This window comes from Vitis vinifera, chromosome 6 (genome assembly GCF_030704535.1).
Source record: "Vitis vinifera cultivar Pinot Noir 40024 chromosome 6, ASM3070453v1".
Taxonomy (NCBI): domain Eukaryota; kingdom Viridiplantae; phylum Streptophyta; class Magnoliopsida; order Vitales; family Vitaceae; genus Vitis; species Vitis vinifera.
This window is the reverse complement of record NC_081810.1, coordinates 2,290,890-2,318,836: the sequence shown is the minus strand read 5'-3', so window position 1 is coordinate 2,318,836 and position 27,947 is coordinate 2,290,890. Positions and strand designations below refer to the sequence as shown.

The 27,947-nt window shown below is 34.1% G+C and overlaps 2 protein-coding genes and 1 long non-coding RNA gene across 6 annotated transcripts; 2 read left to right on the top strand and 1 right to left on the bottom strand.

Moving 5' to 3' along the window:
- Positions 1-8,783: 8,783 nt before the first annotated feature.
- Positions 8,784-13,233, bottom strand: LOC100246807 (serine/threonine-protein kinase Nek6). Of its 3 annotated transcripts, XM_002282941.5 has the most exons (14): positions 13,093-13,233; positions 12,725-12,889; positions 12,226-12,292; positions 11,794-11,859; positions 11,596-11,642; positions 11,412-11,457; positions 11,233-11,313; positions 11,104-11,146; positions 10,965-11,014; positions 10,709-10,790; positions 10,576-10,625; positions 10,409-10,482; positions 10,262-10,313; positions 8,784-10,177 (listed from the first exon to the last, which is right to left on the bottom strand). In XM_002282941.5, exons 2-14 carry the CDS (start codon positions 12,841-12,843, stop codon positions 9,128-9,130), a joined length of 1,827 nt encoding a protein of 608 aa, XP_002282977.3. In that variant the 5' UTR covers positions 12,844-12,889; positions 13,093-13,233; the 3' UTR covers positions 8,784-9,127. The 3 variants fall into 3 exon arrangements, with proteins under 3 accessions (XP_002282977.3, XP_019075848.1, XP_059593349.1); XM_019220303.2 differs by lacking the exons at positions 12,725-12,889; positions 13,093-13,233 and adding an exon at positions 12,402-12,698; XM_059737366.1 differs by lacking the exons at positions 12,226-12,292; positions 13,093-13,233 and having other exon boundaries at positions 12,725-12,815.
- On the top strand, positions 13,219-13,896 carry LOC132253926 (uncharacterized). Its single transcript, XR_009465817.1, has 2 exons — positions 13,219-13,292; positions 13,451-13,896. It is a non-coding gene; the product is annotated as an uncharacterized LOC132253926 (long non-coding RNA).
- An 8,542-nt stretch (positions 13,897-22,438) lies between these two features.
- Positions 22,439-25,379, top strand: LOC100267237 (zinc finger A20 and AN1 domain-containing stress-associated protein 8). 2 transcript variants are annotated; one of them, XM_002285494.4, is made up of 3 exons: positions 22,439-22,683; positions 22,806-22,884; positions 24,426-25,379. In XM_002285494.4, exon 3 carries the CDS (start codon positions 24,439-24,441, stop codon positions 24,955-24,957), a length of 519 nt encoding a protein of 172 aa, XP_002285530.1. In that variant the 5' UTR covers positions 22,439-22,683; positions 22,806-22,884; positions 24,426-24,438; the 3' UTR covers positions 24,958-25,379. The 2 variants fall into 2 exon arrangements, with proteins under 2 accessions (XP_002285530.1, XP_002285528.1); XM_002285492.5 differs by having other exon boundaries at positions 22,806-22,915.
- Positions 25,380-27,947: the final 2,568 nt, after the last annotated feature.

Sequence of the window (27,947 nt, the reverse complement as noted above, 5' to 3'; positions counted from 1 at the left end):
TTTTCTAGGTCTTTTGGGGTGTTGATTTTGTTTCAAAGGATGGTTTGTTGTTGTCTTTTCCTTTTGCTTGCCTATTGTTGTTATTTGTATGCTTCATGTGTACTTTGGTACCTTTTACAAGGCTTTTACTTTATTTGCTTATTTATCTATAAAAAAAAAAGAAGAGGATAGAATCAAAAAAACGTCCATAACAAAGTACGGGTGTCCGTCATCATATGATAAAGAATAAGGCTAATATAAGTATCCATCATAGGAACAAAAGTTTACCCAATAGGAAGTTCTAGGAAACCTAACTCAAGTGGTAAAGGGTTAGGGAGGATTTATAGGAAGTTCTAGTTTCAAGTCCCAATAGGAACAAAAGTTTACCCATTAAAAAAATAAGTATCCATTATAGGTACATGCCCACAATATTATAAAAGCATAGAAAAATATGTTAGTTTTTCAAGAATTATATGATTGGGCACTAGTTTATGTAAACCACTAAATGGTTGTTAGGTCTTCTATCTAATATTGCTTCTAAGGCACTTCAAGGACGTATCGGCTAGCTGGTATGAAAATTTGTTAAAAAGCGAAGGTGGGTTTGGAGGATGACTCTTTTATGCTTAGCTTGGGTATGTGGGGATTGTGGACTAGTAGGATTTTGAGGGAATATGTTACCTTAAGAATTTTAGAGGATTTGTGGCACATACCAATTCTTTTACAAACCATAAAAACACTTGAAGGCTACTTGCCAATTTAGTCATAGTTATTCCTTTCATATATCGCAAGAGGATATAAAAGGCTTATTGATAGCCTGTCCCAATTGTTTTGCAGAAAGGCATTGAAGAAAATGATCATGATAACTACTGTTTATGCAGATAGTGCAGAAATCAGATGGCTTCCCAGTCATCTTAGTTTGTGGCTCATGTAAAATATTTGTAGGATCTGATTAGATTTGATCTTTTATTTGAAGAAAGTGTGGAGTGCACATCACAAAACCTGACTAGGCTTTTATTTGATTGTTTCAGTGAGGTCCTACTATGAATTATTCCAGAATTTAGAGTTGGCACTAGACACTGATATTTTGTTGTGTTTAGCCAAGTCATAATGAATATGTTGGATATATAGTTCATAGAGAACGCCTTTATGGATGTTAAAGGAGCCAAAGATGGGGCTGAAAAACCGAAACAGGACAAAAAACAAAAACAAAAATTGAATGAGAAGAAGAAATTAAGAGAAGACGAAAATAGAGGTGTAGCATGAGAATGATAAAAGATTGAGATGTGTTAAGAGTCAACTGTCAGCCACCCCATTTATGATCTCTATATGAATTGGATTCTTTGCAGAACTGTTCACCTGTGGTTTTCTGTACCAAAATCAATACCCCACTTGGGGGGTTTGGCATACCAAGAATAAGAATCCAATGTTGCACTCCTACTCATTATTTGGTGAAGAAAGCATAATTAGATTCGAGGCATGTGGCTCACATACTTGTACAACGAGCAATTTTCCCAACTTGCCTTCTTTTGTTTGTATGTTTGTATGTCAAAAGCAACTGGCTTTGTGCTTAAACAATTAGTGTCTTTTATGCTCTTACCTTACACGCTTTGCTTCCCTTTTTCAAGTATGCCTCAATCTTTTCATACATACCTCGGGTTAATTTCATCAACCTCCATTGAGATTAGACTTTAATACCTTTAAGATATTATTTAATGAAATTTTGAATTAATGATGATCAAGTGTATTCATCTTAAAGAAAGGTAATCATTTTTTTTTATATACAATAAAATAAAGAAAAATATAATAACAAAGGCTAAAAAGAAAGAAAAAGGAAAACAAAAGAAAGAACTTTATTGAGCATTTGGTCTTAACAATACAATCAATGGAAGAATCACGGAAACATAAAATCACCACCGCTGCAACACTCAAAAGCACTCACACTCAGGAGCCACCACCCTAACGCTTCAACAGGCCAAGCATGGAGAAGACAAGAGAACACCCCAGGAGTGTTCCGGCCACCGGGAAGTTGACTGCCGATCCTTTGTCCATGGTCGGAGTTGGCGCCGGCGCCATCTCACCACCTTGCCCTGATGCTAGAACAGCGAATGCCGAAATCACAACCAAGGAAAACAGAGCATTAGAGAAGGTGAAACGAGCCATTTTAAGGGAAAATTAGTAGGGAGTGAGATGTTATGTAAAATTGATGTGAATGGCTCTATTATGGTTTGAGAGGGGGTGGGGCGTCGATATTTATGTGGGGGCAAGGGTTCATGGGTGCTTGGTGAAACCAATGGGGGTTGTGCCACGTGGAAGGAACAGCTCAACCATGAGCATGGTGAGTGGAGATTGTGCCAACATGGTTGGTGGACGGCACCGAATATATTTGCTGTCCACGTGGGTTCATGTTGGTCTGCTTTCGCCGACCAGAGCTGCCATTAAGTACACCCGTGCCTCTTGAAATTGGATGTTTTGATTTCATCTGCACCGTTGAGTGGATCATAAATGCTGATTCCATTGGATGCCTCAACGAACCTATTTCATTTCTATTTGGATATTCTGATTTCATTTCTAACAGGATATGATATAATATCAGAGGTAAATATCATTATGATGTATATTTTAAAATATCATATCATTAAACTCTAATGAGATATATGAATATGGTTGCTTGGTATAATATTTGATGTTTCATTAGAATTATATTTGGTATATATATATATATATTAAGATTGATCTTTTTTAACTATAGATTTAATTTTTAATCAAAATTTTTATTTTATAAAAATAAGTAAATATAAAAAATAAAAAATTTGATAAAAATAAGAATGATAAATGGATTTTTATTTTATTTCAAATCAAACAAATATTATGTTATTATCTCGTCTCACAATCAAAACACAAACTTCTTTTTATTTTTTTATTTTTTAAAAGTTTGTCTAAAAATCATATTTTGATATTTGGCTTCTAATTTCAATAAAAGGATGAAATTGAACCAAAATTCTAATTTAAAAAAAAAAAAATCACCATCCATGTGAAATCAAGGCTCCATCCAAAAGGATGATGGTAGCAAGTATAATAAGATGTCACTTTTTGCATTTGAATTTTTAAACGGTTTAACTTTTTGTAAAAATTAATAGAAAAGGAAACTGATTCAAAAAGGAAGAAAAGAAAATCCCTCTTTTTATCAGTCCAAAAGTGGGGCCAACTGATTTTGTAATTGAATTTGGTTCAGTTGCATCAAGATCAATTACCATAAATTTAAAACACAGAAAAATAAATAAATTTGAAGACAAAGATTTAATAGCATAATATGATTTTATTAATATGGTAAAAGGCATATATAATATCACAACCCTAACCAAAAATTAGGGCAAATGAATAACAGAAACATCGATATTCACTCTCCTCATCTCAAACCACAAATGTAGAAATTTTCCTTCCCAAACCTCCCAAATTCTACTGCCGAAGAAGCGCCACCATGGAAATCAACACAGAGCAGCAAACCACGGCGCCGGACACCGGCACCGCAAATCCAGATCCGTGCTCTATCGTCGGCGACGGCGCCGGCGCAGGCACAGTGTCCTGCTCCTGTGCCTTGACAACCGCCCCAGAGAGGAAGCACGCCACGACGAAGACAACGAGATAAGTAGCTCTGGCGATGCTAGCGTGCGCCATTTCTAGAGAGAGAGACAGAGCAGAGAGAAAATGTTGGAGAGTGTGTGAGATTCGTGCTCTCTCCGTAAGATTTAGAGTTGTGAGAGCAAGAACTGGAGAGGCCAAATTTATAGCCGTTGGTTTGGTGTTTTTGAACGTTAATCTGATTTAAATTTTGGCAAAAAGAAAGTGACTGGTCAGCTTCTACCCAGTGGGTCCAGCAACGGCTCTCTTGCAGGTGGAGAAGATACTCACCGCTACTAAAGAGTACGTCCACTTCAACCTTATAGGTCTAAAATTGTGAGTGTCAAATGACTTTATGATGATCATCCAACGGTCGAAAACTGAGGAAAACGTACTCGTGAGAAGTATAGGAGAGAAAGGGTGAGTGACGTAAGGGAAACAGGAGACGTTGATATTGCCACGTGGCGACACGGAGGGTGTTGCGTAGTCTTAAGTGGTGATAAAAAGAGTGGAAATTTAATGAACGAGGGTTTTTAGGGTGGTAACACTCCTACTTTTTGCAATTTCATGAAAACTAGCCGTTACGTTTCCAACGGTCATTTTCCTGGTGTCTCCAATCTTCCTAACCCAAATCTTGCCAAAATAGCTGTAGATATGTTGAAAATAATGATTAATGCATATGGAATTGATTTTTCATTTTCATTTTCATTCTCTATTTTTTATTTTTTATTGTTCTAAACATACCAAAACATAATGAAATTATCAAATGCTAGCAAATGATGAAGTCATGGACTAAAAAGCCCATTGACCATATAACATCCCTTACAATGGTTTCACTTAGAAAATCAACATAAAAAGTCACAAAATATAAATGGAAATAAGAAATTGAGTTATGTTTGGTTTTTGTGAAATTTGAGAAAAAAATATGAGAGTAAGAAAATAAAAGAAAGAAAAAAATTTATTTTAAACTTATTTAATTTATTTTTTTTATTTTTGATGTAATAATTATATAATTAAAAAATATTTACTCTTTTAATAAATTTTAATTATATTTTATTTTATTTGTTACATGAAACAAAAATCATTTTCCTTAACCATTTTTCTTTCATTCCTTACTATTTCTCGCAAACCAAACATAATGTCAGCAATTACAAAGCTAATTAAACCATATTCTTTGAGTTCAATCTCTCCTTAGAATTAATCGATCTCTTTATCTTTGCCCCTACATGCAATTATGTCCACCCAAAACCCGCCTAAAACTCTGACCTAATTAATATCACCCACAAAGCTCAGCCACCCTCTTCCCATGCAAAACCACACACGTAAAAACAGAATGAATAAGCCATGCCCACTAAAACCCTAATTAACTAATATTTTTCCAAAAATAAACCTTTCTCTCCCTATATGTATCCTCTTCCTCCATCTCAATAGTCCTCACCAGGGCTGCATAGAAGAAACTCACCCCAAATAATATCATTCCACATCTCCAGGGCGGTTTTTTCGGTGTCGATTCTCTTTTCTTCTCAGGAATTTTTTCACCGATCTTTTGCCGCCATGGACATGAAGAAGATCTCCTGTGCTGTTCTCATTGCCGCCGCCTCCATGACTGCTGTTTTGGCCTCAACCGACACCCTGTCTCCTGCACCCGGACCCTCTAGTGGCTCCATCGAAACCTTGCCCGCTGCTGGAACATTGGTGGGGGCCTCGGTCTTGTCGTTCTTGGCCTTTTACTTGCAGTAAAAATCTCTTAGAATTGAAGGAAGAGAAACCTTCAAAGAAGAGAAGGCGAGGACTAGAGGAAGATGAAGGACAGAAGAGAATGGTGGATAGATTAATTTATGTGTGTAGCTTCTGGTTTGGAGTCTTGAGCTTCAACTCCTCAGTTTCCTCAATGTTTGTGTTTGAATGTGTGAGATCATCCTTTTTGTCTCATGCCTTTGTGTGGATTTTGTTGCTTTTTTTGGTGACATAATGTAATAAAAGGAAATATTTGGTATATCTTGTTGGAGTTTAATTAATTTCCTATATATCACTTTTGGGGTAATCTCTCATGAAATTTTACTAGTTGTCATGTGGATACATGATTATGTTAGAAGTAGTTGTTGTGTTCATGTGGGTTTTTTTTTTATTTAAAAAAATTAACTTAAATATTTGATTTTGTCGTTAATTAGCATTGAACTATAAGTAATTTAAGACTATGTTTAATTTTTAAAAATTGCTAAGAAAAAAAAAATTAAATAAAATGATTTCCTTATATATGTTGTATTATAAAAAATGTAAAAAAATTAAATATAATATTTAAAACCAAGTAGAAATTTATATATTTCAAATTATTTAATTTTTATATTCAAAAATTAAAATAAATGAAATGAGTTTGAATTAACATATAAAAATAATTTATTAATTTTAAAATAATTTTTTATTTTTTTATCATTTTATTATTTCCTTCTACTTTTTTTTCTTCCCTTGTATTTTTCTTTAAATAAAATGCATGTCAAATAAAAATAATAAAATTAATCTTCTCTACTCACAATATTTGACATGATGAATAAAAGGAATGTACATATATATATATGTACATATATATATATATATATATATATATATATTATAAAATAAATACGGCCCATATTAGGGGTGGCAAAGGTTGATAAGCCAATAGGATTTAGGTCGAGTATAATTAGGTTTTGGTCAAATTCTTATAAACCTACATAACTTGTTTAATAAATAGGTCATTTTTGGGTCAATTTGCATAATATGATTTGATTTAACTCATTTGATAATCCTTATGATTAATCTAATAATAACTTTTAACGCTCATTTTAAATTTGTTTTTAAATAAGTAGGTCGATTGAGTTGCCAACATATTTAATTGAAACATTAATCATATAAATTTATATAAGACTTAAATCAACTTGGTTATTAAATAGGAGAATTCGATTATTAATTGAGTTATATGACGTGTTACCTATTTAATATTTATATAGTAATCGAGTTTATATTTTTAACATGATTATTTTTCATGTTGGATATGGGTTGACTTGTACAATAGAATGCATATATTTTGACATGATAGAAAAATGACCCACAAACAAGAATTGTCATTCCTAGTATGCTGTAGACTTGATAGAAACGCCTTATTTGTCAAGACATCATTGTCGTACACCAAAGTAATTAATTGACGAAAGTGTATTAAGTGATCAATTATGTTTCTTGTTTCATCATAAGCTTGGAACTTAGAAAACACAAACCCACGGGGGACTTTCGCCTTCAATACATTAGCAACAAATGGGTTGGTAATCAAGCCCCACACTATTTAGGTTATCAATTATGGGACACTTTTCCTTTAATTGAATCCATTTGCACCTTTAGTTCATTTATTTGCATATCTAAGGGTCCCTATGTTAAGATTGAAGTCATTTCACATCTATTAGGAGACAAAGGGAGGGAACTTCCTAGGGCCATATAAGAAGGCCTCCTCCCTATTCATCCCAAAGTTTTCATCATTTTATAAGCTTTTATCTTATTTCCTCATTCACAAAATATTCTTTCCTAATAATTGAGAGATATATTGTAATTTCGTATCCTTACTAAAATTTTTTCAATCTTACCCCATAAAAGTTTCCCTCATATAAAGAGGGTTTTACCATGTAAGTACTTTTATTATTTTATTTATTTTTTATTATATATTTTTGTTATATTTTCAAATTATCGTATCATTTAACACCTTGCAGAATGGATAGCCATGGTTATGGGTGAGGGTCAACATTGAGAATGTAATTGCATCCATCATCGTAGGCTAGTGTTTTATCACGATGCATTAGAGAACAATTCCTCTTCTCAAAATTCTCATAGTGTTGTTGAAACCAGTCCTCCAAGCATTTCAATGGATCCCCCACACCATTCTACTCTTCCATTATACCACTTAACATTTTCTCCTCTTGCTAATTACATTTTCTTCTCATATACCACACAAAATTTTAGGAGTTCAAAAAGCATCTTTCTCATTCATGGGTTTGGTATTTATACAAGGCTCTAAGAACAATTATACAAACATACATGTCGGCCTAAAATTAAGCTTCAAGGGCATGTGGGCTAAAAAAAATTGTTATCCTTTGTGTGTGTGAGTGATAGGATAGTTGATAGACTCTAATTCCGACTACTATGTAATCTAAAGATGAACTAGGTTACCATATAGTGTGGTTTTTGGACTTTTCTCTTAAGAGTCTGTTTGTCTATGAGTTTAGGAAGCATTTTTAACTTTTTATCACTTCAAAATTTTTACCAAGAAAATGTTTTCAAGTGCTAAAAGTGCTTTTTAGAATTCTTATAAAATAGATTTTTAATAAAAGAATTTTGGTCTTCTATTATTATTAAATTTCACAGAATATCGCTCACTTTATTCTCACTCAAAATAAAAGAGATATTTGGTGAAATTTTAAATAATGGGGTTAATTGTGTATAATCAAAACCTCTAGATAGATGAATGAAATCAACATGTTTTTTTGTTAAGGAAAATACTAGTCCTTTTTAGGCTCTAATATATTTATAACTTAATATAAAAATGATTATATTTAGAAAACCTATTCCTCTAACATACATGGTATGCCCTGAAGCACACACCATTTGTTTTAACTTGGGAGACACACTCCTCCGTTTCTTCTTCCTTCTAGTAAAAAAACCCACGCCTCTTGATTTCTCCGTTTCTTACTCTCTTACGTTAAAACGACACCGTCGCTTTTTCCCCGTTTTGTTCTTTGCTTCCTGCGGATTTTCTCCGTTTCTTCCTCTATAAACTTAGAACGAGACCGCGTTGGACCCTGGTCCAAACGACATCGTTTCATTTTCTCTGCTCATAATCTTGTAGATCAACTGTTGTGTTTCTCTTACCCCGCTCATGTGTTGTTTGGTTACCGAGAAAACGTTGGAAAAAAAGAAGAAAGAACTTGAGAATTTGAATTTGGGCTGAGAAAAAGCCTCCACTCCACCGAATCAGGCTAATTCAACATTAGAACGGAATATTGAAATTTTGGTTATGCTTGTTTGACTGGGGTTTCTCAGCAACCAAACAGGTGGTTATTAATTTTAAGTTGGATCATCATTAGGACTAAACCCGAAACTGAATTTGTCAGAAACGATATCATTCTACGATTAAATCAAAGAATAAACATAAGAGCAAGGAGGAATGAGATTTGTAAAAGATTAAACTGTGTGCTGTGATCATGACCAACTCCTTTTTTTCTTTTTTTCCTTTTTTTATCCTCCCCCTTCCAGGTGTGCAAATTTTGGGAATTGTGATTTACAGCTTGAGAAACAAGTATAAATCATGCCCTTTTGATCTCAACAACTGTTTCAAAAATAACACCTAACACCACCTTATCAACAATCAAGAATTCAAAAGCAAGCAGAAGAATAAACAAGAGAGTTACTTCCTAGCTGAACTATGCCGATGATCTGAGATGAAGATAGGCTATCCTGAAGGCACTCTGCAGAAACCCGAAAAATTCCCTACACCATCTATCAAGTGTTGCTAGCTTCCCCCATTATGTTTTCCTAAACTTGCTATGCTCTTTGTCAACCAAATTGCAGTTTCTCTTGATGAAACTGCTTCTTCCCCAAATGGTTTTAACACTCCTGCAAGTTCCTCCAGCCTTTCTTGTCGGAGTAAACGTGCACAAAGCTCAAGCAGTGACTCAAGAGCTTCTGCTCTCTGCTGGTTCAGATGGTCCAAATCAATACTTCTGTTGTTGCTGTTCAGCATACTTGGAGTTATTATTGATGAGATGTCACTGACCGCCCGGTTCAGCTCACGAGCCCCTTTTTTGGGTGTTTGGAAAGGGATGATGAGAGTGTCTGTTTTGGCTTCCTGTTCATTTTCAGAGGGAAGTGTCACTGTACTTTCCATTGATGAGTTTCCCATGGAAGTATTTGCTGGATATGAACTGAGGTTCTCCATTGTGTGTAAGCAGCATGACGGTACTATTTCACGCTCTTGTTTGGCAATTTTCATGGCTTCTGATGGTGGTATTGGCCCTGCATACAGTGTTTCCAATCTCTCCTCTTCTGTGTCTGCTTCATCAGTAACTTGCCCTTCTTTCTTCACTTTCTGGGCACACTCAGAAATGAGCTCATCCGGTTCCACATCTTCCTGATGGGTGCTTGATGTTCTTACTGAGGCGGTTTCTGCATTGGAATTTTCAGTTTGTTCAGTGAAGTTGGGGTCAACTACCAAACCCTTGTTGGCTTTAGGCATTTGGTCATAGCAGCTGGTAGGATCAACCCTTTTGGTGTGGACTCTAGCTTCCAGGGAATCAGAAGAAGTGGGCATTTGATTATAAGCCGGATTTTGTTTATGCACATCAGTATTTCCTTTAACTAACTGAACATTTTCCAACTCCTTCCTCAGTCTTGACTTTCCACCTTTGCTGTCTTTGTCAATGCTAGACTTGTTAGATGATCGCGTTCCTGAGGTTTTGTCATTGGAGTTGTATTCAGACTTTATTGGAAGAAAGACAGGAGGTATGTTCTGGCACTGAGCAACGTATGGTTGTAAATGTGGATGCCTCAGTAGTTCAGCAGCCTAAGATACGGAGAAAAAACTTCTACTGTTAGAATAAGTAATTACAAAATAACATAGATGTTACCAAACTGACACTGAACTTACAGTTGGCCTGTGTTCCGGGTTTTTTCTTAGCATGCTCTTGATCAGTTGTTTCCTGCAGATTGAACAACCATGTGAATACTTTTGTCTTCTATATTCATTGGGTGTTCACTGAGAATTATGTTTTGGATTTGGACATCATTCACTTACAGTGTAGAGGAATATACAGTTGGGAGCAAAGACATGGAGGATCGGTTGATTTTGTTGATGAGTCCAGCCATATCCTGTTGGGTTGTTAACAAATTTATACTTTGAAACTCGTAGCTTTTTTCTCAAAAAGTACGCAAGTATATAGATATGGTAGAGATGATACTTACAGGAGCTCTGAATGCAGGATGATGTGCAGCCATTTCAAACATACAGCAGCCTGAGAGAGTAGCAAAACATCATTTCTATGAAATCAATGCCATTGAGTAAAAGAAAAGCATGAGATGGGGGTGGTTTCTTTACCTAGGGACCATATATCTGATTTGTAGCCATATGGTATATCAGCAAGGAGCTCTGGACACATGTAGTTTGGAGTGCCTACAATCTATAAAAAAAATGATCACCATAAATAGGCTGATCAAAGTGGGGTTTTTCAGTCCTCTGTTTTAGCTAATTCTCTGTATGCAAGTATCTTTCATCTACACAACTTTCCTCTTTAGTCTTTATGATATAATACTACATTGAATGGACAGGAAAAAGAAGAGGCGATAGTCATTACCGAGGAAGCTAGATCATCTGTGCTTAGCAGTTTGGCAAGTCCAAAGTCACCTGTGAACCCAATGTATGACAAACTCCATTTAGAAAAGAGACAAAGCAAGATCAAATAAGGGAAAGATCCATGTATGTTGCCTCCTCACCTAGCCGGATGTCATTGTTTTTTGTAAGGAATATGTTGGAGCACTGAAATCAAACCATAAAGTTACTTCCTGCTGATATCAAGGCTAAACTCTTTCTCACTGAAAGTAGCTGGTGGTGCAGATATATACCTTAAGATCCCTGTGTAGGACGCGGTTGGAATGAAGGTAATCCACAGCTAACAATAGCTGGGCCATCCACTTGCAGAGCTTCTGGAGGCAACAATGGAAGAAGAATCCAACATATTAGGTTCAAGTTAGTTTCATTTCCATGTCAAAGAGGTTTCTTGCATATCTTTCAGGTCTATTACCTCCTCAGGAAGAAGGGTTCCTCTTGCCTTCTTTATCATTTCAGCCCTGAAAGATGAGTATTAGAGATTGATAGAAATTTATCAGCAATTCGCTTCTGTAAGTATCACATAATGCTTTTAGACTTAACAATTCAAACACCATAAAAATCAAAAGAACTTGCTGAAAAATACAGCCCAGACATACATGTCACCTCCTTCACAGTAACTTGTCACAATGCATACACAACATCCCTGCAAAACATCCATTCACACACACTAGTTAGTTACACCACCATACAAACATTGTCAGAATACATCGGTTCTGTTTTTCATTTTCCCTTTTTCTTTCCCCCATGGCTTGGGAGTTGGGGGAAGATGTGATTATACCAAAACAACAGACTACCTTCTCCACCCATGCTTCTTTATACCCCACAATGTAAGGGTTGTTTAGCTTTGATATCAGATTCATCTGCAAGAAGAAACAAATGTTAAAGTCAATCAGATCAATGTCATCTGTAATCTTTTCCGGTAACTTCTAGCTATTAGGCCATGAAATAACATTCCAGTAGGCATTAGAAATTATCCCTGAAGCCTGACCCAAGCCTGATTCTTAGGCTCCATTAGTTAATGTACTAAAGCTTTGGTCTAAAAATGAAAATTTCACTGAAATAATGAACAAGGAATGTGGAATAAGGAATAAAAATGAGATTGATGCTAGTGAATAGTATGTGTGTGTGTGTGTGTGTGTGTGTGTATTTTTATATATATAGCAGTGGTTGTGCCAACTAAATTAGTTCCTGATTAATTATTTAATATCGGGTTTTTGGCAAGTAACCTCCTGATGGGCTGTGCGCTTGAACTTCTCTGTTTGTTTGGCCAACCGAATCTTCTTCAGCACATACCTACAAGAAAAATTTGATAGGGAAATGAAGAAGGTTTGAAATTGAGATTATAAACTGCTAATTTCACAAAGATGTTAATTTTCATTTTGAAGACCCCAAAGACATTTACCTTAGAAGCAGCTTAGTTAAGTACTCAGTACAACATCAAATTATGACTACATACAGCATACTGAGTAGAATTCATTGGAAAAACTCTTCTAGTACTCTCAAAATTCTACATGATTTTTGAATTTTTCCGTCCATCAAGAACAAAAACAACAGAAAATTATCCATATTATTAGATATCTCGAAAATTCTTCCTGAGTTCTTCTACCCCTATTGCTGAATTCAGTGAATTGTATGGGAAATTCCTAAATTCTAGATTCCAAACCACAGAGAATAAGACTTGGTTGGTTGTGAACATGAGAAAGAGCAGAGGAACAATTTTCTTACTTCTTTTTCTCGGTTTTATGAAGAACAAGAAAGGCAGCTCCAAAAGCTCCTCTCCCAATCTGCTCTATCACCTCATAATCTTCCATCTTCGATATCATTTCGTCGTTGTTCATCTCCATGGTAGAAGCAGAAGGTATGCTCAATGGCTCCTCTCAAGCTTTTGCTCTTAAATCCAAAGGCATGTCACACATCATTAAATTGAATTTAATACTATTTCAGAAACCTCAACTGTCTCAAGGTAGCAATATCACAGTAAAACTGAGGGGTGGAGCAGGGACAATAAAATAGGAATCATGCAAGAGTCATGAGCTACAAAGAGCATTAAATTTGACAGGGACAGATAGATGCTATAGAAAGAAAATATTTACCCGGAAAATATATTCTGATGGAAATTTCTCTGCAGGGATCACTGCTGCAGAAGCTAGAGAAAACTGTGATGTGTGGGAAGATGAGAATTGAAGGAAAGAAACCAGAAATGAATTCTTCCTTTTTTTTTTTGAAGTGAAAAAGGGGGAGAGTTTTGTGACAAAAGCAAAGGAGAAAAGAAGGCAAAAGGCCTCATTGACAGGTATGCAAAAGAATAGTTTAAAATATTAAAAAGGAAAAGGGGAAAAAAAGACATGCTTTGCTTGTATTTCCAGATTCCGGGTATATAATTACTACCATGTTGTTGAAATGTCACTATCCCCCAACTGAAAATCTCTCCTATTTTTGACCTCTCAACAGCTAGAGATTCATTTGGCTGATTTCCAGTTCTGGTGGGCTGGTTGGTTTCCCAGAAAATTATTCATTTTCTCGTGAATCTGTAGAAGATTTGTTGGGAGATACGCGAAAAGGAATACAAAGAATGGAAAAAGGACATGGAAAATCCTGTGGGGTTGGTATGAATATGTGAACAGAAACTTGTATTAATCGGTTCTTTGACTGCTTCACAGTGTTTGCTGGGGCTGATTGGAGAATGGTGGAGGAAGTCTAAGCTGGTGAGCATGGTTTGGTCCCCACGTCTTGAATGAAATTCCACGGCCTAGGCCAGCTGAAGTTGGCTTTCTGCTCCAAAAGAGAAAGTACCATACGTGAACTGGGGCATACAAAATCATAAAAAGGGGCAGCACAAGCGTGTAATGGGGGACAAGTCACTAGTTATTTCAACAAGAATATGATCTTCGTCTTCATTCTTTTTAGTAAAGCAAAGTAATGTCTTTTCACCCTGCTTTACACTCATCCGTAGCTTCAAATTCTTCGGTCATTCTAATAGAGTTGCAGTTATGACCTTTCATGGGATGCAATAATGTCACCCTTAAATACGAAAAGACCCGTAGTGTGACGGTGGAAGTCACAAAAAGTTTGACATATTCTTAATGAATACAAATTTATTTCAGATAAGATGATCAAAACCCTAACTCAGTAAATAGTGTCAGGGTTAAGGATCATAGGCTCAAATCATGAGACCTCCCCGCTCTTAAACCTAATGATAGGTCACTTGAATGATGACTCTTGGAACAAACCTGCAAGTTTGTGAAGAGTAGGTGAAAATTTTGTATAGTTGGTTAGAGAGTGGTTGGGATTGCTCATAGATCAATATAATCCGACTTAGGGTATGAGGAGAGCATTGAAAGTAATGGGTACAATTTGAAGGATGAAAATTTATCACATTGCATAACCTGTTCAGGATACCATACTGCAAAGATCCTTTTACATTTCTTTTTCTGAATCAGATCTTTGTTTGTTCACCTCAAAATTTTTCAATGGTCATCTTCAATGAAGTGAAAGCAATTAAACAGTATCCTTTTCATTGGAAAATGGTCATTTCCCTTATCATAAAGTGCCATTTTCTCTTATTATCTTTTGCAGAAGCATTAGAACTGACATCATTGTGTATATGTTGTTATTTATAAATCGGAGAATAAGGATTTGTTTGGTAATTGTTTTTTAGAATAACTTTCTATTTTTTAGAATAAAAAACTAGAAAAACATGTTGAATAATAAAATACTATTTCATGTTCTTAAAAATAGAAAATAAGTGTTTTGAGATAACATCTTTTAATTGTTTTCTATTATTTTTATTTATTTTTTTATGACTATTTTAAAAAATAATTTTACATACATGTAGAATGATTAAAAAAAACATTAGATACAAATTTTATTTTCAAAACATATTTAAAAATATTAAAAATAGTTAAAAACATTTTCGATTTCAAAACAAACTTTTATTCTACAAAACATTACAAAATAGTTTTCCAACAATATTCTCAAAAAAAAAATTTTTAAACTATTTTTGAAAATAGTTATCAACAAACCCTAAGGGTTTGTTGAAAAGTTTTTCAAAAATAATTCTCCAAAATTTTTTTCTAAGACTTGTTATTAAGCATTTAGGAATAAAATTATGTTTCAAAATTCAAAAATGAAAAACACTTATTCTCCATGAAATTATGATATATTTTCTTTACAATGCAATAGTTTTTTAATTATTCTATATCTTTTTAATTGTCATTTTGATAAAAAAACAATAAAAAATGATTCAACTTTACTCTTAAAAGTAACTTATTTTTAGAGTAAATTTAAAATATATATATATATTTTATGGAAAGTTTAGTAAGAAAAGTGGAAAAAACTCTGATTTTTATTTTTAACAAGTAATTAAATAATAATAATAATAATAATAATTATTATTATTATTATTTTATTCCTAGTCATTTGTACTAAATATATGCAGTAAAATAATTTCAATTTTCAATAATAAGCAACGGACGAGTTTAAATATAGAAAAAGAAGGAAATGGGTGTTTTTGCTAGTTGACTGAAAAAAAAATTGACAATCTGTCATTTTCAAAGAAAGAGGTGGTGGATGGAATAAATAAAGAAAGAGGCGATGGATGGAATAAATAATAATAATAAAAAAAAAATACAGCCTATGAATGAAATTGACACATGGTGGATACAAATTCGAAATTTGCTTTCCAATTTTGGTTCCATTTTTAGTTTTCTTCTTGGAAATGATGGATGGGATTGGGTTGAGTGGTACAAATTTAAAATGGGAACACCATACTCCACCCTTGATCTTTGGGCTTATTCCATTCACATCCCATCTATGTCAACATGTTTGAAACAAATTGCTTGGTACCTTGAGTAGAAAGTTTGTTGTCAAAGAAAATGTATATTTATAAATAAATATATATATATATATATATATATATATTATTTACTTAAATAAACATTTTAAAATCTAATGTATCATTATAACATCATCTCAAAGATTCTTTTATTCATTTCTAGCTTCTTCCCATCATAAGTTAGATTTTGATGGATAAATTTTATTAACATTTGTATTAATAATAAATGGTCATGCACCAATGTGAAATATACTCTCTACAATGGTTATGGCCAAGAATAAGGCAAATTTGTTTGAGCATCAACAATGTAGTTATGCCTTGGTATTAGGTGAATCCTTTGGAGCATCAACAACATGGATATACCCTAGTATGAACATCCAATATCATATGGTTATGGCCTAACATATGCTAATAACTCCATAATAGCGACATACCCCTTGAGAAAACTCTTATAACTCTAACTAATTTGAAACACCACCAAGCAAGCAGAAACTATTAAGTACAATGTGTGATGTCATTTAAGGTAGTCCAAATATATGAGATGAAACATAGATTAAGTGATGAGAACTCAAATTGTATATTGAGATGACTCTTCGAGAAACAATTTCTGTATATTTGAGGCACTTATTATATGCCTAGTTCCAGGTTGTTAAAACCTTAATAAAGATTCGTTTAACGTGTTTTGTGAGATTTCTTTTGTAAAATTGAAGTATGTTTAGTGCAATTTTAGTACTTCATAGACGAAAAGAACACTCGAGTGGAGTGTGTTATTGCTTGCACATTAAAGAAGACCAAGCCTAAATTGTGCACCTCGAGAACACCAACCCAAATTGCATATTGAGAAAAGTGCACTTAAGGTACGTACCTTCTAGCACCCGTTTGGATTGCACACCCTAGAGCTTAATTTAAACTAAATGTTTCACCAAGTGCACTAAAAAGGCAGTCTAAATTGGACATGATTGAATAAGTGGATAACTCATTTCCTTTATGTGGTTACATGTGCACAATCATAAAACACACAATGGAAGTTAGTGCACCAAACCATTCCAAGCTTGTAGGGACTTGCAAAAGTGCATCATGACCCATAAGTGTGTTATTGTAATAATAAAGTGCAACTTACAACAATAGTTTGAGGTGTGTAATTTTGATCAATAATAGCGTCCCTCAATCACAATTAGCAGGGAAAACTTTATAGCAGTAGGGAAAGAGAGAGATTTTCGTTTATAAATAGGAAAATTGTAAATAAAAAATGAGCTCCCTCTAAGGGGATTAATAAGATGAAAGCAATAAGTTAGATTTAGGTTTTTATTTATTTCTTTTGTAATATTATTTTATTTTATAAAGTTTTTACATTTATTTGTTTATTTTCATTTGTGTTTGTTTGCTCCACTAGTAGCAAGGAGAGTTGCAACCATCAATTCATAGGTTGTCTTATCCTTAGTTTAATTGCTTATTGTTGAACATGGTTGTTGGCAGATCGAAGGGTTGACCACATCCATTAACTTCCTTTGTGTTCGTCATGGACGCTTAGATGAATGCACTATAAGGTTAGGATGTGCGTCTTTCCTAATAATAATTATTTTTAAGAGAGTTGGTAGCATTTGAGGTCCTACAAGTGGTATCAGAAATGAGGTTAAGGGTTCAAACCCTAAAGGTGTCATTGGGGGAGGGGAGAAGATTATTGGTAGATCGGAGGGTTGACCGAGTCTATCAACTTCCCTTGTGTTCATCGTAAGCACTTGGGTGAATACACTATAAGGTTATGATATATGTATTTCTTAACAGTAATTGCTTTTAAGAGAGTTGGTAACACTTGAGGTCCTACATTGATCTCTTTTAAGTGAGTGGTCACGAGAACTAAAATGAGTTTCCACTCAACGAGGCCAAGGCTATGATGACTAAAAGAAGTATCCTTGAGGAGAAATAAGGACATGTAGTTTAGGTTGTAACGCGAATCACGCAACCGGAGTTATGTACCCTTACTTCTCCATCATTAGCCTAATAGACCATAAACATACCTTTTGACATGAAGAATAACCTATCTAAATCATCTTATTGCGAGGACTCACAAATCAACAATTGAACCAAATTGAGTCATTATTGAGTGGTTGATCCTCATGTTAGCTGGAACCCATTTTCATGGGTGTAAACTCTTGGTTTGAGCCATGCGCCACAAGTGTTAGGTCAGGGCCTTGCGAGTGGGTAAACTCAAGAGTTGATACTTTAACCCTCTTCTTTTGGCAAAGCTTATGTTTTTTTTAACTTTGCTTTTATTTTTAGGTTTTATTTCCCTCCTAAAAATCTTAACATATATTGTTTTATTTTGTTTATTCCTTTGTTCCACTCATAACTCCCTAATTGTACATTTGACTAAGTTGATGCAAAGTTGTCCTTGTGGATACGACCTAACGTTATCCAATTTTAGTTCTTTTTTATTTTTTGTTCAAGGACTAGGAGTTTCAACAACCACCTTGGTTTAAAGTTTTGAACTTGAAAACTTCATTGCAAACACTTTTCCCATATTTTTTTAAACCAAAAACTACCCTAAGGGAGAGAAGTAGTGTCATTACCAGGAAACCCTTTGAACTCAACTTCCCTATCTTTATTCTTAGTTATGGCAGCTTACCTCGGAGTGGAATAAAAAATTGGCATTGCTCTTAGGAAAACTTGATTAGACCTTTTTCCTTAAGCTAAACCATTAAGATAATAGGGAAAGAAATTAAGGGAAACTAGGCTCAAAAACCCAATGATAAACCTCATGCGTTTGGTATACATAATGTGATAAATAAGAAAAACTTGGGGTCATGGACCACACAAATACTCTGATAATGAATAAGAACATAATTATGTAGGAAAGACTAATAAGTACCAGACAAACATGATATCAATGAATAAAGCAATAGCTGAGTGGGAAGGATGAACAATGAGACTTGGATTAAAAAAATGTGATGGAACATGAAAAATTATAAGGGTAACTTTGTGTTCATAGGTAAATAAATTGAGATGATAGGTGATAATGTTATAAATGAACGCAAAAATATGGAAATGATTAGGATGAATGATGAAACTTTAACTAAGATGTATGATCGAACACATGAACTATACATTGATTGAATATCACAAATGATGGTGAAACTCTCTCTCTCTCTCACACACACACACAAACACTCTTCTCTCATGCCTACAAAATCATATTACTAAAACCACGATACTAAAACGAGGAAAATAAATCATGGAAACCTCATTATAAATCACTAATGATGTGATAAAGAAGGAAACAAATCAAATCACATTTTTTTTCCTATGCTTACAAAATCACATTACTAAAACATGGAAAATAAACAATGGGAACCTAGGATAAATCACATTACTAAAATGAGGAAATAAACCATGGGAACCTCATGATAATGATGTGATGAAGAAGGAAGCAAATCATGTCAAATAGATTGTAAGCTATGAGCCAATAATATTATTTTATATGAATCAAATAAGCAATAACAAAATTATGTTTCTCTTAATTTTGAATTTTATCTTGAAAAATAATTTATATAATTATTTTAAAAAATAAAAAAATAATTTATTTTTCTATTTTCTATTTTTGTTAAGATTTTTTTTTCAAATTAATAAATTAAAGCATTAAAATTTAATATAAAGAGAAAATACTTATTATTTTTTATTTTATTTATACATTTTAAAGTTTATTTAATAAATAATTCCATGCAATTAATTTTTATATAAACAAATAAAAGAAATTAGTATTTCAACTTTTTATTATGAATACACATGAGAATAAACAATTCAAAATGAAATAAAATCCATAACAATTTTTTTTTTAAGTTCAATTTTTTGAAAAAGTTAAATATAATACAATTAATTTAAGAGAAAAAAAATATACAACAAAGTTTACAAATTGTTATTACCCAACAAAAAAAAACATACTTTGGAAACATAATTTAAGAGTGCATAAAATTTTAAATATTTAAAAATTTGTGAAAATAAATTTCATTCAAGAGACATGAGAGATTTAATGCAAGACATTTGGCAACAATAAGAATAATGACAATCATGAAGCTAATTGTCACAATAACATCAACTATTAACATCTTTGTAAAAATAACAATCACCGTGAGAGTTTTTGAGACAATGACAAGGATAGAAGGCAACCTCTTCTGGTGAGGAATGTTGACAAGGACAAAGATGACCTCCTTCAAGTTCTTTCCTGAAAACATACATTTAAACTATATTGATTAGATAATAGTAATATTATTAACTAATTAACAGGATTAGGCTTAGGTTAGACTTTTTTTTTTTGAAATTAGGTTGAAGCTTGATTGATATTGTTTAATTCAAGCTTAATCTAACCTATGAAGTCATTTATCCAAACATGCCCATAGGTTAATTTGCATTAAGTTTCACCCATTTGATTTTGTAGTTGCACTATGTTGTGGATTATGGGGTCTCCCTCCTTTTAGTGCTCCATGTTGGACCACATAATTGTTTATAGTACATGTCAACAACAATAAATCATTTTAATTTAGGATTCTATGATTGCAGTAATAACATAAAATGTTGATGTCCCATCTTGCGAAATTTGTGTGGATGAATAATAGTGTACCACGTGTTTAAAATATGTCATATGAGCTATATCATGATATGATTAATTACAAAATGTCATGTACCTTGGTAAATAGTAGTACATTCTCAAAACCACTTTTTGCTAACATGACATATTGTGAATCTTGTCCTTAAACTCTATGCTTAGACATATCCATGATCTTATCATATTGCTCCTATGCAATAGTATTGCTTTATTGAGACACGGATATCTGTGTCTTCAAACATATTTTTGAGTTACTTAGATACCTAATGAACAATGACACACCTACAATGGATGCTCAAGGGATCTCTCCTACTCTACCTCTTAGTAAATGTGACCAACTTGATTGTTTCACTCCTATTATCAAAGGATGTTTTCTATAGGAAACCTATAGCTAAATGATCTACACCATTTTTGAATATATGTCTTCAATCATTAACTTTGAAAATGGTGATACCTTTGAAAATGGGGTAAATCATCTGGAATAGAATTGAATCATTACGATCATAGAGTTTGAGACTAGTTTGACTTAAAGGCTAAATTTGAGGGTTCATTGAAATGAGATTAACATACATCAAATCCATCTTGATCAAAATGAGAGAGAGAGAGAGAGAGAGAGAAAAAAGGGGGGGACCATTATGTTTTGTCAATATAAAGCTTCCACATTATCTTTATTTCATTGTTATAAGAGTATTACATTCTAGATTACTATAAAAAAGACTTTATTTCCCACCAAACAAAATAAAAAAGAATTTCACGCCTTCCTAGGTTCTTTCATTGATCATTACTACTCTTTATAATTCTCTCATGCCTCTCCCTAAATTCTATTCTCCCCTCATACCTTTGACACCTTACCATCCTTCTTGGCTAGCCTCTTAATATAGAATGCATTATAATTGTAAATAATCGATCATATGATCAATGGATTACATGATCTTCTATTCATCTTCTCTAAAATTATCTAGGAGCATGTGACATACCGCATATTATGCTAAGTTCACTTTAGCATAGTTTAAACACCCAAAATTTGATGGATTCAAATCATATCAAAAGTCATCCAAGGCGTGTATCTATACATTAGTGAAGTCTTTTAACTGTTAACTTTCAAATGCAAATGCATATCCTTGTAAAAAAGGATACTACATTTAAATTAAAATAAACTTTTAGAGATAAATCACACCATCCCAATTCATATTGAATATTTCCTCTACTCTAAAAAGAAGAAAAAATCTAAAATAGAAAATGAATAAAACTCTATCAAAATTAACAAAATTCTTTGCAAGCTTCTAGAGGATGCTTGAAGCACAAACAAACATTGTCTTTCTTCATTTTTCAAGGCCAAAGACCAAGTTCTACATGTCAAAAATTGTTCAAGATCAAATATTCATTGGTTATTGATCATATATTTCGATTCACGAATAGCTATTTGTCACCCTTGAATCAATATTAGCTCAAGTGATCATATTAGGGGATTTGTATTCTTCGGCATAAAGAATACTACAAAAGATTGTACCCACATCATTCTTTGAATTTAATTCAAATTTAATTTTATTTGAAAATTTCTTATCCACTTGATTTAGGACTTAGAAATTTAAGTTTACAACTTGTTTTGACATTCAATGAAACATTTTCTCTTCTTTTTATTCATGATTTAAATTGTAAATAAAAAAAAAAAAATGTTATATTTTTGAATAAAAAAAAAATTCAAATCATAAATTTAAAAATTAGTTACACATATCATCATCTTATAAAGATAAAAGGAAATCTTCCATTCAACTCCACTTGCAACCACTCACCTAAAAAGGAGCATTTTCAGAAATATATTTAAAGTAATATTTAAAATATTTAAATTTTTTAAAAAATAACCTTTATTTTCATCACAAGAATTTAAGAAAATGATTTTTTCTTTTAATATTTTTCGCCAAACATAACTAAAAAAATAAAATCAATCTAATTATTAATTATAATACAGGTGTTCAAACCGATATGGGAACAAACATTTTTGTATATATGGAGCCTCCTCCATCGGCTAATGGCAAAACCGAAATGAGAAGATAAAAACGAGGGCAAAAAGAGAAAAAAATTTCATTGCCCACGATGACCTCCTAATCAGTAAAGAGCGTTGTTTGGCAGAGAAAGAACGTCTCTCTTTACCTCTATTTCCTTCTTCTCCCCTCTATATATTTTCCAAACACCCTCTGATAGAGAGAGAATAAACTCTTCTCTCTATAACTCTCTCTTTCTCTCTCTTGGGTTAGGGTTTTTGTCCCTCCTTTTCTTTGATTTAGGGGTTCAATCTCTCTTTTTTGCATTTGCTTTTGACTTTGGGTGGTTTTCGGGATTGATTGGTTGATTGCGTTTTGGTTTTGTTTCAGGGCTCCTCCAAGGCGATTTTAGGGTTGGAGATCGGTGTAAAGCACCGATTTTTTGAACGGATCTTTCTCTGCCAAACAGGTTAGGGTTTTCGGGTTTCACGTATTTGTGGGTAAATTTTGGGGGCTTTTTGGTTAGCGTATGGATGTTCTGCTGTAATATCTCGAAATTTAATTATTTTTCCATGGTTTTTGTTTGGAAGTTTGAGTATAGTTTAATGGGTTTAAGTAGAGAGTTTTGGGTCTTCTTGTAGTTCATATGTGGAATGAAATGGTCCTTAAGTTATTCATGGTTGGAAAACATTTTGCGGAGAAGAAGTTTGGGATGTTTTGATGTGATGATTCTGTTTGGGACCCTTTTTGTCTGTCTGGTTCATTGATTTCACATTAAATTATGGGAGAATTGCTTGGTAAGGTTGTCTTACTGTAGATGGTGCAATTTATACTGGTACTGGGTATAGGTGGTGTTTGTTAAGTGTTCATTTCTGTGCTTTGTTTGGTTGGTGACAAGATATAAGGAAAAGAATTGATATTAAAGTTGATTCCTTATTATTTTGTGGGCTGATGAGAAGATGACATTTATCTGAACTTGGTTTAGATTATTGACAGCCAGAACAACTTAATACCTAGAGGGACAAGTTTGTCTACCGAGTTGGGCTTAACACAATCATTTAGCATGGTTGAGCAAAGTTAGAATGGCGAAAAAATAGGACTCACAGTTGCATATATTTTTTTCCCTTATATGATGGAATGTTAGGTTTTCCTTGCAGTTTGATTCATTAATTTTGTTGCATTTGATTTAGATTTTCTAGTAATTAGGCATGTAAGTTTAATTTTGTTTTTAAAGTATATACTAATTTCCATCTCTTGGTTGGTTTACCAAAGTTGAGTGGTAAGCCTGTCTCTCAACTCAATTATACCTGGTCAGGGATGGTTGTTTATTTACATAAACAGAGTCAGAGCTACCTGATTCTTCTATTCTTAAAATATGTCTGGAGGCTGGAACAAAGAAGAATTTCTATCTTACATTGTCTACCCAATTTCCCTTTGATTACCTCATTTCTCTCTATGGAGGATCTGGTCATCCAAAAATTTTGCTTGCTTATTAGTATGAATGTATTCATGTAAATCTACCTCACCATAACCACCCAATTTCTCTTTGATTACTTCATATCTCTATGGAGAATCTGTGGTGCAAATGTATAGTGCGATTCTTTTTTAGGTTTGCATTAGCTTTTCACTTGTAGATCCTTATTTCCCTGTATCTAGTTCTTCAACATCAGTTCCTACAGATGATTTGATGTCAAATTCATGTTTATGAAGGGCTGAATGCCCTTGAGGTCTGGCTCAAGTGGGTTAGGAGTTTTAGTGAGGAGTTGGGAGGTTCTAGGCTCAAGTCCCATTGGGAACAAAAAGGCAAAAAAAATGAAAAAATAAAATAAATAAATAAATAAAATAAAATAAAATAAAGTAGAAAAGTTTCACCTAAAAAAAGAACTTACGGAGGCTTGGGAATTTTTCTGTCATTGTTTCCTATCAATTTTTTTTTTTTTCTGTCATTGTTGATTTATTAATCTATTTTTATTCTTTGGAGTTATGGAATTTCAAGTGATTCCGATGCAGGAGAGTTGGTAAAATGGATCATGATGAGACTGGATGCCAAGCTCATCCAGAGGGTCCCATTTTGTGCATAAACAATTGTGGGTTCTTTGGAAGCCCGGCAACTATGAACATGTGTTCCAAGTGCCACAAAGATATGATGTTGAAACAAGAGCAGGCTAAACTTGCTGCATCATCCATAGACAGCATTGTTAATGGATCGTCAAGCAACAATGGAAAGGAACCTGCTATTGCATCCACTGTGGATGTGCAAGTTGATGCAAAGGAGCCAAAGATCATTTCTGTGCAGTCATCCTTTTCTTTTGGCTCTGAGGGGAGTGGCGAGGCCAAGCCAAAGGAGGGTCCAAACCGGTGCAGCACCTGCAAGAAACGAGTTGGTTTGACAGGATTCAATTGTCGATGCGGTCACCTTTTCTGTGCAACACACCGCTACTCAGACAAACATGACTGCCCTTTTGATTATCGCACTGCTGCACGGGATGCGATAGCTAAAGCCAACCCTGTTGTCAAGGCAGAAAAGCTGGATAAAATCTAAATCTGATGGGATGAAGTGCATGAACTGAATATGATGTCTTTTCATCCCTGAGATTTCTGATGATTTGGCTGCATATCTTATCAGGTGTTCTTTTATATTGATGTATTTCCTTGGAGGCCTGACAGTCCCGACATCTCTGCAGTTTGAAGAACTTTATATTCCATGTGATTGGCGAGATTTGTTTATTGGCTACCTGTTTCTTAAGTCTTTGTCTGTGCTGGTTTGGTGGACATCATCATGGTTAGGTTTGTAATATGTCATTCTGGTTCAAATGGCATTTCTATTTAGTAGTAAATCTCAAAATGGTATGTGCAATTCCCAAATGATATGGAAGACATCCATGGATATCATCATGGCTATCTTTGTAAATTATGTTTCTGCTCTCATGGTATCTTTCTAGTAATACATATCAAATTGCACCATGCAGTACTCTAATGTGTTGAATATCACCAATATAATTTTCTTGTTAGCATTTACATATTTATTATAGGATATTCCATAGTTGTATTTGGACAAGAACAAGGTTTTAAAGAGTAGAACATTTTGCTTATTTCATGTCCTGTAGTATTGTTGCTAGTTGCTGTTGTGTTCAGGTGTGTGGTAGGTTAGGATCTTCTCATTATAGCATCTGGTATTTATTGCACCTCTTCATGGAGGGTGTGTATGCATTCCACTGCTATTTTTTCTTTCTTGAGAGTTGGTTGGTGTCCAGTAGTTTGGATAGTATAGGAGCTCAGTTATATAGATGTGAATTTTAGCCAATCTAAATTTGCTTTAAGTTCTAAGACAAGTCCAACTTGGTGCCTGTTCTCTGAGGTTTTTGTTGTTAGGCATTGGAGGAGAGTAGTGATTACGAGAGTGGGAAAGTTGTGAACCTTTCCATAAATATCAGTTTTGTATTATATTGTAGTATAGGTGGTCATAATCAGTTATCATAAATATCAGTTTTGTATGATATGGTAGCGTAGGTGGGGGTCTTAATCAGTTAGGCATTTGAAGTAGGAAGTGTGGGTTGGTTCTGTGCAGGTTTGTTGAGCTGTTGCTTCTATGTATTGAGAATTACTTGTATAGAGCAGTAAATTTCCTAGATACTGCAAAATTTAGCTACTGTATTGCAGCAAGATCCTCTGTGATGCAGTGGCTTAACATATTCAGAAACCCACCATTTTATGTGGGGTTTGCTCGATAGGGATGGTCAGTTATTGGACTGCTACATTCAGCACAGTGAAGAGGATATTTCACCTGTTTTGGTTGTATTATTATGTAGCCTCATGGTTTTAGAAAATATCTAGCATTTTTGTAGAAAGTTGAATAAATCCCACATGTATTATGAATTTTGAGATTGCGGGTCCAACTTGAAAAGGAACTATTTTCTCAGGATATGTTTTTAGGGCCTCCAGAAAAAGGAAAGTGACTTAGAGAACGACTCTCTGCCTTAAGCTGCAGATAATGTTTAGTTGCATGAAGTCTTGCATGATTCACGACTGAATTTGCAGTAAATTGAGCATTTGTTTAGTTTCCATATCACTATCACCTTTGAATTCCATGCTGCTCATGCTCTCTTTGAATTCCTATGCTGATGTTCTGGAACTGGACGTCACTATTTAGTTTGTTGCCCTTCTTTTCCCTTTGTAATTTTGTATTTGTATGCCAGAGCATATCGGCCTTCAATTATTAAGATAACTCTTTTTTTAATGACATTCTACTTTAGGAAATTGCTTGTTCTGCTGGCTGATTTGTGATGAATACCAAATGTCAGTCACCTCTGACCCACCATTAATAAGCCTTCTAAAATAATAACATATTTGTTAATGCCTCGCTATCCTTAGAAGCCAATTATGAACCTAAAAGGCTTTGCCCACTTTCTGTATCAAACCTGAAATTACCCATGTAAATTGCCTACTAGCAATGAAGGTCTTCTTGCTGATGCTTGATTATTAATGTCATGGAATTTCATTCCAGTGTTTATGGCTTGTGTTACCCTTAGCAACTGCTCTTGCTGGACTCTGTTTTCACTTGTTAATGCTCTCTCTGTTTTCATCGGTCTTCAGTGATGCGATAAAATGTTGAAATGAAACCCAAACTGAATGAAGTTCCAAAGTGTTGCAGAAGCAGTTCTTACAGGGGGTTGCAGGTATAATATCCCTCCCAAGTGGACTTTGTGTAGAGCTAAGCCCATGTAGGGTCTTTCATATATAAACATATGGTCAAGAAACAGAAGTGCTCAAGTCAAATTGAGCCACTTCCTTTGGCTAAAAAGAACTCCCACAAAGGTTCCAAGCTGAGCTTTGACGATTGGAGTCAGATATCACCCCACTGGTTGCATCAGGCCACGGTTGGAAAAGGTTAACCTTCAGATACAGGAAAGATGATGGGTGATTTCCTCCTCTGGTGAAGGCCCTTCTCTATTCCAACACTGCTTCACCATACATTACAATCTCCTCTGAAGGCGCTGCACACGCCTTAAAGGAGCTCTAAGACCAGCTTTGGAAACGGCTCATACCTCAGGAAGCGAGAGAGGAAAGGGGTTACTTTAAAAGCTTTTGTTATGTAATGATGATTCCTTTTAATCACGTAATCGTGTTTAAAGCCATACACGAGGGTGTGGGGCCATTACAGAAACACGCAGCCTAATTGGGTGGAAATATTTCCTAAAATTTATACAGGAAGGAAGGACACAGAGGCAGCACTGTCATTAGGGAAATGCTTTAGACTGTGATACGCCTTTCCAAAAGAGTCAAGACTGAAGCATATGCTATACAAATATTTACTAGGCTAAAGAAACATTTGTACCGAGTGCTATGAAGTTATGAAGCCTGTACCTTTTTTTTGGCCACTTGTAGCACTTTTTCTTACATGCAACAATAATTTAGTTCCCAAAATAGCTTTTCTGAGGTCAACAAAAGTTTTCCATACTCAAATCTGGCAGTTATCGCCTAACAGACTAAAGTAGACTAGACACTCTCAAAGAGGACAGCTAACTAAAGTAA

Excerpts from the sequence above, each read along its gene's own strand:
- LOC100246807 (XM_002282941.5), bottom strand. The coding sequence starts at position 12,843 with ATGGAGATGAACAACGACGAAATGATATCGAAGATGGAAGATTATGAG. Across the intron at positions 11,147-11,232 it reads TCCTACACAGGGATCTTAAG|TGCTCCAACATATTCCTTAC; the intron begins GTATATATCTGC and ends GTTTGATTTCAG. Across the intron at positions 10,626-10,708 it reads ATCAGATATATGGTCCCTAG|GCTGCTGTATGTTTGAAATG; the intron begins GTAAAGAAACCA and ends CTACTCTCTCAG.
- LOC100267237 (XM_002285494.4), top strand. The coding sequence starts at position 24,439 with ATGGATCATGATGAGACTGGATGCCAAGCTCATCCAGAGGGTCCCATT.